This window comes from Prorops nasuta, unplaced genomic scaffold (assembly GCF_024137725.1).
Source record: "Prorops nasuta isolate Cenicafe-Biocafe unplaced genomic scaffold, Cenicafe_Pnas_1.2 PNAS00002, whole genome shotgun sequence".
NCBI lineage: Eukaryota > Metazoa > Arthropoda > Insecta > Hymenoptera > Bethylidae > Prorops > Prorops nasuta.
This window is the reverse complement of record NW_027116799.1, coordinates 2,488,616-2,501,350: the sequence shown is the minus strand read 5'-3', so window position 1 is coordinate 2,501,350 and position 12,735 is coordinate 2,488,616. Positions and strand designations below refer to the sequence as shown.

Here is a 12,735-nt window from a genome sequence, read left to right as displayed (position 1 = left end):
TTGTCAAGCGAGGGTTTTTCCTCGAGGTAGTTGTTGGGAGTTGGCATCGAGAGTGCAGGAGCGTGCACTTGAATATCGAGTTTTAACAGGGAGAGGAGAGAGCAATAGAAATAAGAGAGAGAGAGAGAGAGAGAGAGAGAGAGGTCGTGTTCGTTCAGGCTTCCCATTTCCCACGGTGTTTGCTTTGTCGACCGCGATCTCTCGGCTTAGCCCGGAGGACGCGCCAGCATTTTTCGTCTCGCTTCGACAGAGACTACCGCGCCCTCTCCCACCTTTCTACCTTTTTTCCTCTCTCTCTCTCTCTCTCTCTCTCTCTCTCTCTCTCTCTCTCTCTCTCTCTGTAATTCACTCCACTCCATTTCCTTTTTACACCAATCGCATTTTTATCCTAAGCAATCAAGTGCAATTAAGCAAATTTATCATTTAATCCCCCCTCCCCCTATTCCTAAATAAAGCTCATTAAAATACACTATTGCAAAAAAAACATTTCTTCAATGAATAACTCGCTAGATTCGTAGGTTAATCGTCGATTGTACTGAGAATGCTTTCACGTCAATTCGAACGTTGGAATTCTTGCATGACTTTTGCTTAATTCGTACTTACAAACAGTTGTAGAGGAGGGAATCGACGATTTTCACAGTAAAACACGTGGCGCCGTTCAGGCAGTACCACTCCGCATAATCCGGAGGACACGTGTACATGTGGAATGTGATATTGGGTCGAGGTGTCGGCGTCGGCGGTCGTGGCTTTGGCGTCGATCGCGACGAGCAGGCATCTGAAAATATATAGCGTATTATAGTTTTTTATTTAAGAGAGAAAAAAAACAGAGAATTAAATTTATTAAATATATATATATATAAATTATGAAGTAACAAGACGTGATGAATATGGAATTATTTATGAATAAGGGGGGGGGATGCACGTGTTTTCATAGAGAGGAGATTAGAGGAATCATACGAAGATGCGTGGCAAGTAGTTTGTGCGAGAGGGTAGGAAATTTAACGGCGAGGTCGGTTCCGATTGAGTTGTGTAACGACTAATGGACGAGAGGGTCGTTTATCCCATTATTGGCACGAGACGGTGGGGAGGTGAATTGTCGAATGGGTGCTTTTGAAATTTCGACGGCTCCTAGCTTTGCCAGGCACAATGGTCCTTGCTATTCTAAACTCCACAGGAGTGCTCGTGCCCACCTTTCTCCTTCTTCGCCTTCGACCTCTTCCTCCTCCTCCTCCCTCTCACCTCATTGTTAACCCTACCTTCGCATTTCGCCCTCTTCCTTTCCCGTTTAATATCACCCTGCCGAATTCTATATATTCACGTCACACGTAATTATATTTGCTTCTCATATTTTTGCTACCATTTCTAATTTTTGATCATTGGTAATGTTCACTGGTTAAACATACACATTCGTTTCTACGTTGATTGTGCAATATAAAATTTTACATGTCTATATCTATGCATCGTTATGATCTTCCCTTGACATTCACAGTTAGTTTCTTCGCTCTTCTTTAGATTTCTTATAACGGAACCTTTCATTCCAAAGGTACTCGCCCTCTATAATAAACAGTTATAAGTCTTTTTATTATCTCGTTGTAATTTTCATCCCTGCTTGACGCATTCTTTGGTATCATCTCTGTAAATTGCGCCCCTCTACCTTGTTCATAAAACATATATCGTAGCTTAAAAATTTTCATCCCTCTGCAAGAAATTCAGTTTTCCCCTTTACCATCCCCTTCCCCTCCTCTCAGCCCAGCCTCTCTTTTTAATAAACAAGCCGAGTAGAATCAATCTTTGAAATTCCTCTCTCTCTCTCTCTCTCTCTCTCTCAGTATCTTTTCCTCCGTATCGTTTCCTGTCTGAACGTTGTCGGTTCCCCACAAACGGATCCTGGTCCCTCCACAGGCTGCTTCCCTCTCATCAGGGCCTCGTATCCTCTTCCCCTCTCTCTCGCTCGGCGTGTTTGCACTCGCACACGTGCCAGCTTGTCCCCCGCTTAACAGTGTTGGTGCGTGCGTGAGTGCACGCGTTGTCGGGCCACTCGTGCTATATTCTCGGGGGCGGAGGGGGGAGGGGGACGTAGGGGATGAGAGGGCGGGTCGATTCCTTACAGAGCTGAACCGCTGCAGGCTGCATCTGCTCTGAGGCTGCTATCTGTCACCTGTTGAAATTTTACAATCTGCCGTGCGTGGCCCGAAAAAAAAAAGCCCGCGTTACTCGTGAAAATCACCCCCTCACAATGTGTACTCGCCTCCTCGACTACGAAATTTTCGGAACAAACGCTCGTTCTGTGCGCGTTGCACGCGTGCTTATCCCCCCCCCCCCCCCTCTTCATCTTTTTCGTGTAAAAAAAAACAAGCAAAAAACCCGCTACGGATATCGCGCGATGCGTTTGTCGAGTAAAATCGTGGCAGCACCGGTTCTCGTGTCCCGACTGGCGCGTGCCGTAGCCCCCCCCCCCCCCTCCACTCTTCATCCTATTTCCCCTTTTATTTACTCGAACCAAGCAAATAACGTCCGATCAGGACCAGCTTTAAAGCACTCCGAGTTTTCGGAAACAAACCGTCGCCGTCCGAGTCCCATCAATGGAACGGCTACTGAATGAAACACGCCGTACCGGAAATGGCTCGTTCGATCTGACAAAGAACAACACTACGCGCTGCTGCTGCTTCTCTTCCACGCAAATCGTCCGATTCAATTAACGGAGACTGCGAAGGTATTGTACTGCTTCCTCGGAAGCAAATCTCTTCGGGTTTGTTTACTAACAAAAAAAGAGTTGAAAAAGTCGAAGTTGGACGGAAATGTTTGTTCTTGGAACGATTCGAATCGATACTTGATTTTCTTGGTAAAAGTTGTAAATACTGCGGAGGATTTTAGATTTTAGTGGGACTAGTTCGTGTGACTCGAAGAAGCAAATTTCGTCGGATTAGATATTTAAGAATGGTTGGTAGTGATAAAATACTTTAGAAAAGAAATTTTGGTTTTTGGAAAATTGATCGTTAAATTCCTTAGATTATTACGAAAAAGTTGCAGGGAATTTAACGATCCTGCAGTGGAACTTAATTTTTCCCCCAGTGTATTGGCTTTCCGACTGAAAGAAGAAGGAAATTTGGTCGAACTAGACATATGGGAATAGCTAGTGGAGCGTACGAATTGTAGCCGCTTGGTTAAGCGATTGCACGGTTTGGCAAGTCCGCGTTGGGATTATAGTGTTTACAACTCGATTGTTGTGAGACTTTCGTGGCCCGAAGACTCGCGCGCGCCGACAACTAAACCATAACACGAAGAACCACATTGCGATGATCCACATGGATTATACACACGTAGCTTATTCCCTGCCGATTACTTTCGATTACCATGGGCGTTGGCAAAAGAAGCCAATGGAAAATAATAACAAGCGTCGGACGCCATGCGTCGTCCCGTTTTTCTCTCGCGCAACGGCTGCTACGTTTGGAAAGTAAACAAAAGAAAAAGACAGAAAACTAAAACCGTCGATTCGGAACGTTAAATCGTTGGCACGGTTAGAACGCGAGCACACCTATTTATTTGCAAGCGATCGCGTCCAATTACCGCGTGCTTTTGGCAAGAAATTTTGCAAAATAATAAGAAGCACTGGACACCCCGCATCCTGTTTTTTGCCCGCAACTGTTGCTACTATTAGAGACTGCGAAAAAATTGTTGGTACGCACAGCAAGGAACCTATTTATCTCGTCCAATTACCCTGCACATTTGGCAAGAAAAAAGCAGAAAATAATAACGAACAGCATTGGACACCACGCATCCTGTTTTCATTGGCGTAACTGCTGGCGCTGTCGAAAATCTGAAGGAAAAAAAGCGACGATTCGAAAGACGCCCATCGGCTCGAAATTTGTCGAATTCGTAGCTGCGGACGACCGTTTCTCGGCAAACTAGCACTTTTCATCTCTGATTGCACCAAGGTTGTCGCGTGCGCTCGCCAGAACAGCGAATTTCTTGCACAATGTAGCCAATTTTCGAGGAGATTCCTGTTATTTGCCTCGGTTCCTTTTCTTCTGCTCCAGTTAGGTCACGATAATCCTTCTTCTTGCCCGAGTCTGCAATTTCTCACGTCGATTATCACGTTTTCGATGCGCGATCGTTACGAGCAACGGTCGCTGTCCATGTGACACGGCGTTCGCCAAAGAGAAAGATCAACAAAAAAAAAAACAATCCATCCGTCTGTACAGGTTTTAGTCGCGTGGACGATGCAAATGGGGCGCGCGCGCGCGTGCATAAATAATTAAGAGGTGTGCGATAACAGTGGAATAATAGGGGGGGGGGGGGTGGGATAAAGGGAGACATTGAAATATTTTTGTAGGATAGAAAACGACTAACCTGCGATACCGAAGAGGGTGTAGGACAAAATGAGAAGGGTGGCGAGGTACGGTGGTATCCGGCATCCTTTGGAGGAGGTGGCAGTGACGTTTTCGGGTCTCCTGAGTATGGGGTGGATCCTGGGTCTCTCGATGGGCCGGTCATCCTGGAGTCCTTCGTGGAGGCGTTGGTGCAGGTGTTCGTGGAGGTGGTGATGATGCAGATGCTGATGATGGAGATGATGATGGAGGTGGTTGTCCTCCTGGCGCGGTAGTGGTGGTGGTGGCTGGTGCCTCGGATGGCAGGGGTAGGGGCAGCAGCAGCAACAGCAGGAGGAGGAGGAGGAGGAGGATGATGACGACGAGGAGGACAAGGGGGAGGGAGTACAGGGGTGATGGTGCGAATGATGGGGGTGGCGGAGGTGGCAGTTGGAATGGGCCAGATCGGCGCAGCAGCTATTCGTTCGGGCTTCCTGGGGCCCCTGCTGGCCTTCTTTAACCTCCACACGATCCTCCGCCTCCAGTTTTAGCTCCCTGACCACCGTGTCACCCCCGCAGACTGGCCTCGACTCCTCCACAGCTTCACCTGGTCCTGAGCAACTCCGGCGCACGTGCCGTCGCCTCCCTGTAACCAAATATCCGCCCACGTTTTTAAAACCATCCATCCATTTGTGTGTGTGTGTGTATGTATGTGTGCGTGTGCTTTATCTCTGCTGCTGTCCGGCAGATCTCTACCGGCCGCTACCCCCTGATGCTACACGCTCTCACTCTCGCTCGTGCAGCTTGCCAGCTGAATCACCACCGAATTTCTAATGCTTCCCCCCCCCCCCCTCCCCCTCCCCCCACTTTCACAGAAGACTACTCCAAAAACGGATACGACCTCTTCTAGTGCATACAAAACGCAAAGACATCCCCCTTACTCTCCTATATCCATAATATATGTATCCCTCTAAACTATTACGTTATTTATACATTTTTTATGCTTCTGCAATACTTAAAGATATATTCTTAAAGGAGAACAGTTAAGATGACTCATAGAGTGGATATAAAAGGTCGTTTGTTTCCGCAAATATAAGAAATATCTATTTTTGTCACCAGACTTGCTGATATTAATTTATAATTACGTCCAGACTTTCCTACACAAAAATTGATATATTATATACACGAGACAAAAAAAAGAATTTTTATATCCATCATCTGAAGAGAATTAAATGAAATATCTTGTATATATAGTAAAAATAAAGTGCTGTATTCTTTTATGTAAATCTTAGTCTTGTTTTATTTAGTATATGATATAGATACGTTGTTTGCACAATTTTTCTCGGGGTTGCTATTTAGCATTAGAGACTAAGAAAGTGTGGGTAGTGGAGGATTTCGGCGCCTCTACCTGGCACAGCCGGTCCTGCTGCCAGGCGTTTCCGACGCGTTCTATCTCAAGTGGCCTCTCAAATCGTGACTCTTCAACATGTACTACTACTTGGTAAACGCGAGAGTCGATCCCCGAATCATCGAGGGCCGCGCCAGGGGAACTCGAAATTTTTCAACAAGGCTACACGAGTGTTTTCAGGAATATCGGGGGTTCCGCTCGTTAGCCTCAGCACCATTGTACAGCATGTTTGCGTTGAAAATATTTGAGCTCAAAAGAAATTATTTTTCTTCCCTGAACCAGATGCCACGACCACCACGATTATTCGTCTTCAAGACCAATCGGTTTGCCCTGCACTTGAAAGTGGCCCTTGGACAAACATTCCAATTGAAATACCGCCAAATACCTCTAACCAACTAGGCATATTCTTTCCAGAAAAGTTTGTCCCTATTAATAATTCACTTTTATCCAACGATTTGTACACTGATTTTAAAGATTTTTGGAAATCATTCACGACTGCGATGAGGAATAAATCATTTTTGATCCGGTAATCAATTTTTACTGGAATTTCAACAATTAAACGTTCGTTTAATTTTAATAAACAACAAATTCAACGAAATCAATATAATTTGTATTAATTCAAACATTAACCTATTTAGTTATATTTTTAATGAAAAACAACTAAATATTATACCATTTCCTGTTAACAATTCACTTTTCATCAAACGATGTACACAGTCTTGCAAGATTCATTAAACAGTAATTAACGCAATAATTACTCATCACGACTTCACTAAAGAACAAAATCTTCTTCATTCAAAAATAAATCCTCGCTCGAAAAGTATCAATTAAACGCGAACTTTGCTTCTGATAAGCAAATATAATTAGTATCGATTCACAATAATTAACCCATTTAATTACACTCGCAAAAAAACCTAATTAACACTAATAACACACTTGCGATTGAAAACAAACCTGAATCGAATGAAATGATAATTTCTGGCCGCGAGAGAAGAATGATAAAGCAGAGCAATTTGCGAGCTTTCTCGCACGACGATATTCTATCCATCTCCTTCCTAATAATCCATCACTCTCTAGATACGTTATCTGAATATCCGGCGAGTGACACATAGCGCCTCTCCGCGTGACGCAATAAGTTGCAAGTGTTTCAATTCTGGGACCAACTACTCGATTGCTATCTTGCGTCAACCATCGCCCGTTGGGATCTTTACCGAAGAAAAGTAAATTCTTCATCGTTACGAAACGGAGGTATATCTTCCATATATTCATCAGCATTGCTAAGAGCAGGCGTGACGTAGCGCGATCGCTCAAAACTCGACAAAACCCTACGATAAGTTTCTCGACAATTTCTTCGCGAGTTTATTAACGCTCGACCGACGAATCACCCGATCATTATTGCTTATCGATTTTTGCTCGCTGATGACTCGACTGTACAGAATTACTTTGGAATTATCAGTGAACCGGATGATGAATTGCATCGAACGATGAACGAATAAAATGTAGACGCATCAGAATTTTGATTTCGTTTAACCAGAATTTTTTTATAAAAGAGATTGGAAATCGAGTATTCTGATTATTGTCTTTTTCAGGGTGATTATGAGAAATAGGTCGATATAAAAAAGGGGGGGGGGGGGGTAAATTTAAGCACATACGAATTAATTACCGTCACTTCTGAATCATCGGTGAACGATTCCCACTAAACAGCGAACAAAAGCTACAGATATAAAAATTAGAGTTCCCTTCAACTCGTTGCTGTTCTTTTGAATATAAAGCAGATCCAATAAAGTATTTTGTTGATTGACGCGCTTTTTCAAGGCGAGTGCAAGAGTGTGGGAAATCTATTCACAGAGAGAGAGAGAGAGAGAGAGAGAGTGAGGCTCGGGGACACAAAAGTCTGTTTCTGAGTGCATGCGTACTCGTTAGGTGCTCTCGAAGCCTTTTAGCTCGCGAAGCGTTGCCGAGACGAAGGACGAAAGTGCCGCATGAGAATCGAGGGGCCGGGGGGGGGGGGGGGTAAAGGAGCGAGAGAGAGAGAGAGAGAGAGAGAGAGAGAGAGAGAGAGAGAGAGAAAAGAGTGCGTAAGTAGGTGACATAGCAGCAGAAGGCAGACAAGCAAGAACTTGGCAGCCGGTGAGCTAAATTAAACACTAAAAAATACGACACTGACACATGTTTCAATCGAGCGAGCGATATAAACAAAATTTCTGCCGAGTGTTCTTTGTTTTGTGTTATTACAGTTATTAGCTGCTTGTTTATATATATATATATATATATATACATATACACGCGTAGTCTAGTTACGTCAGATTTGAGAAACGACGCAACGGCGCAGCGAATAAAGGAATAAAATGAGCGGACGAATTGAGCGGAGTGTGTTTATATAGGGTGGGAATAAGTGGGAGTACAGAGTGAAGAAGGAATGCGCAAGTAGGTGAGAGAGCGAGAGAGAGAGAGGAGATCGAGAGTGTCGGAGAGCAGAAGACAGCGAGTTGGCAGCCGGTATAAAGCACAACCCACGTGTCCCTTCTCAATAATTGTCCATTTCCCTCGCCAAGAAGAGTTAAACGCTCGTTCCTCTTCTTGCGCGCTGTATATTCCTCGCCTTCGCGATCCTCTTAACTCGAATTGCGAGTTTGTCTCGAATTTAGGTTATTTTCTAATTGCGCGCTCTTTAGCGTAACTTCCGTTTACGTCTTTCTCTCCTTTCTCTCTCTCTCTCTTTTTCTTTCTAGGTTTCCGTACATTAAGCTCAATTCACACTTCGTGGCCCGAGACACTTTGTCTCCGAGCGGTGCTTCTGATCTCCCGTTAAAACTTCTGTGAGACTATGTTTATTGCAGTACGGTAGCTTACAAAGGTATATATATAGCGATTAATCGAAGAGAAAATTGCTAGTTTGTTATTTGTGGAGTGGGAAACAACTGGGAATAAGTACGTTTGTGAGATAAGGTTAATCTTGGCTAACCTGTCAGACGCTTCTGTCTTCCGATCTTCTGTTAAAAGTCGAGTCACACTTTATATTTGTTATGTAACACAGTAGTTTATAAATCTATATATATATATAAACTGACAAGAAATTTTTATTTCGTTATTTGGAATAAAAAAAATAAAAAGACAGAATAATTATACGTTTGGGATAGGATTAACCTATGAGACACTGGCCTCTGAACGGTGCTCCGATCTCCCGTTAAAAGTCGTGCAAGACTCCCCAAGTTTATTACAGCACAGTGGTTTATAAACGTACATATATATATATATGTATATATATAGTGATTGGTGGAGAAAAATGCAGTTGGTTATTTGGAATAAGAAAAAAAAGTGACATTAACGACATTTGAGATAGGATTATTCACGGCTGGCCTATAAAATGCACGAGGAGCGATAAAAAGCCAAGCTACTGGTCTGGGTCGATGGAAGGAACGGGCCAAGTTTCTTCATATCGATCTAGTTGCGAAGGCAAGAAGGGCCGATGGTAGGAAAACGCGAATGATTCTAGGATTAGGCGTGGAATTTGCTCGTAGCATTTGCAGAATGGCGCTTGGAATGTTTTCTTCGTAATGTTGAAAGAAGATAACGGTATTTCCTATAGATTTTCTTTTCTTTGCCTTCCTTCCACTCTATGAATCACCTTAAGGAAAATTCGCTTATGCAAGCAGCGGAAGAAAGTTTATCTGCCGCTCTTTCATGGGCGTTCTTTTGTTATTGTAAATGTATATGTGTGAATTACGTAATGTGTATAGGGCTCGCTCTAGTAAAGGATATCGACTCCTGGCTCAGACTATTGTGATTTGTATCACTAAACAGGATCGATTCGAATTAAGGATAAACGCTGGTCATACTTTTTATGAAACTTTTGGTGCTTTTTAATGGACATTTTTTGTGTGGATTACGTAACGTGTAGTGGTCGTTCTAGCAAAGGATATCGACTCCTGGGTCAGGCTATTGTGATTTGTATCACTAAAAGGGTCGATTGGAATTAAGGACAAACGTCACGAAGAAATATTTATTTAAAAATATATTCCCATTAGTTACTGCATACTTTTTAACAAGTATATTTTAACATTTTCCAATATACTTTCTCGCAAAGATTCGCTATAAAATTGTATCAATAGAGTTTACACAAATAATTACGTAATTCATATAGAAGGATCACTCTAATAAAGAATATCGACTGGTGTGGCTGACTGGTGCGATTTGCAGTGCAAACAGATTAACGATAGACGCTCGTGATAAGCTTCATTAATGCGCGAATGATGAAACGGGCTCGGAAAGAGTGGCGGGCCAAACTTTCAAACTGATTGATCGCGTTTGGTCATGGAAGGCGTCGAGTGCACCAGAAGCTTTTCCTCTTGCTGAATTAATGTTAGGCTCTCAGGTGAGGCTTCGTGCAGCCGGAAAGTTTTCTTCGAGGTGTATTACCATATTTTCGACGGGCCACGAAATATTCCGATGAATAAAATTCGTCTATTCCAAGGTATTTGTAATTGTCGATGCACGGGGATGTCATTGTGAGTATAAGAAGAAGAACAAAAAAACAGAACAGTACGATAAATAGCGAAGCTCCTTGGCCGACTTTTCCACAAGAATCTCGCTAATCGACGATAAAAAACGATCCACGTTACATCCTCCGAAGACGCGGTTATGGAACCAGATGAACGAACGCAAAATCTTCAGCTGAATTACTATATATACGTACCTATAATATTACACTCTGATATTCTCGTTTAGCACTAGCTTTCACAAAAAATGTCCAACTATCTCTCTTCAACAAGCACGATAAAATTAAATGAAAAAAATCCTTTTCCTTCAGTCCATCCTCATCACTTTAGCCCCCGAACACACACTTCCGAAGGTTTTCCTACGTTTTGAGAAGTCGATGGAGAGTTTTTTGTCGCTGACGAGGAGACAGGTATGGCGAGTGGAAGATTTTACACGCGACTCCCGGTCTATCGAGGAGTTCATTTTGGTTGGTGGGTTTCCTGTTCCTGTCCCCACCCCTCGGAAGCATCCGGAGCGTCTAGACTCTTCCAGTTTCAGCTGGTGGTGGCTGAGAATGGGATAGCAGCGGTCGAGTGTGTGTGTGTGTGTGTGTGTGGGGGTGGAGACTCGTGAGGGATCCGAAACTGGCCCAGACACGATCTCTTCGACTTCCCCCACTCTCGAAGCTCGCTTGCGGTGTACTAGCGCGTACCCTCCGCGCGGCGCACCCTTCTTCTTCTTCTTCGGCCTTCGGAGGGCCCTCGATCAGCGGCGGCGGCGGCGGCAGGCGCGCAGGCCCGGCCAGGTTTTTTTAAACGCGCCATAACATATTCGAGCTTATGAATTTCCGTGTTTAGACGACGCGCAGCTGGTCCTGGACCAGTCCAAGACCCCCGGAAAATCCACCCTTCGTGCAAAGGGGAAGCTCTGCTCTTCCGAATCCCTCTCACACTCCGTTCCCTGTGCCGAACAACCGGCTTCTTCTTCTTCTTCTTCTTCTTCTTCGTCGAAACGATCAATTTTCAACTTTCATCCACGCGATTCTTCTTTTCTTTTTATTGTTACTAATAATAGACAGAGAATATTTATGATTATATGTATAGAGGATTCTTGTAATTACATCAATGTTATCATTTAATGTTCTTCTCACAACTGAGCGAGTTACAGCGATTTCGAGATCGAAAAGTGCGTTTTGATTCAAGATCGTTTGTAAAAAATTTATCCTTAGGATTTTCTCGAATATTAATAATTTCATTGAGAAATTAAGCGATTCGAAGATCGAGCTTGCGTTTTAGGTCCTTCCACTGGTATCCCAAAAATTGTCCATAAAATTTGTAAGTGAAAATTTCATCAATGGAGAATGTAATATCTTGTAGGGTTTTCTCGCCACGAAGGATCTCATCGAGATTAAGCGAGAGTTAGATACGGATTGGAGAGCGGTGCGTCAGAGATGAGATTCTTAGGGGGAGGTCATGTGACATAGATGAGGGAGTAGGAGTGGGAGGGATCCAATTGAGAGGACACCCCCACCTTCCTAGCAGCGTTTCTCGTAGACCACTGCTGCTTTTTGCCGTACGAGCGGCGGCGGTGGGCATAAAGCCGCGAAAACAGGTAATGGAGCCGAAAGGCGTGTGTCTACCAGCGTGTTCGGCAGCTGCGGGTGTCTGAATGGGATCCCGTAAGAACATGTGCGATCCTCGCCAGCTTTTCTACGGGCTTTTGCCCCTGGGCATATGTATTCCCTCGGCGTGTGCGCGCTTATGCACCATCGACGCTTCTTAAATCTCTCTCTCTCTCTCTCTCACACACACACACATGTGCACACACACCCTCTCTAACTCTCTTTATCTCGTTTTCCATCTATATCCCCCATCTTCCCACTTTTCCCGACCGCCAGCACCCCGAGGATTATGGAAATACTCACAGCACGCGTCCTCTTCCCCCCCCCCCCCCCTCCCCCACCCTAAGTCTCCAGGCCTGCTCGAAATGCGTGAAATCGTCCAGTTCGCCAGCTCTCGCTGCTCCATTAAATTAACTCACGCGTGTTTTACTCAAGAATTTCACGGGAGATAAAAGCTGTGGTGGATTTTTTAAGTAAAAATGTTAAATTATTGAATTTTGGTTCTTTCGTAAGATGTATTAATGGCTTTGTGATTAAATTAGATCACACATGTTTATTCAAGAATTCTTGACAAAGTCTTTTGAACAATGAAACTGTACATTTTTTTGATATTAAATTTTAATGCAAGAGTATGGTCAAATTAATTCACACGTGTTCGTTAACATACATATATTTTTTTAAATTATTTATGAATGGAAATGAGAGAAAGAGTGGGAGTGATATTCATGAGAAATAAATTTTTGGAAACGACCTTTCAAAACTACTGAATTATGTTTCCTCAGGGATGAAGGACTAACGCGCGCGACACACGCCGCCTGTTGTCAAGGGTAGGGGCAAATATACGCACCCCCAGATTTTAGACAGATTTTCGTAAAGCAAACAGAAGGACGTATGCCGGTTCCGCCAGGTGCACCGAGTAC

General features: G+C 43.8%; 1 protein-coding gene across 1 annotated transcript in view; it reads right to left on the bottom strand.

The window, feature by feature from the left end:
* Positions 1-12,735, bottom strand: part of LOC136778485 (uncharacterized) — a 39,540-nt gene that overhangs the window by 4,066 nt on the left and 22,739 nt on the right. Inside the window, exons 2-3 of the mRNA XM_066735349.1 lie at positions 4,351-4,953; positions 604-775 (exon numbers count right to left, since the gene is read on the bottom strand). Coding sequence (XP_066591446.1) covers positions 604-775; positions 4,351-4,953 — 775 coding nt within the window. The remainder of the gene's footprint in view (positions 1-603; positions 776-4,350; positions 4,954-12,735) is intronic.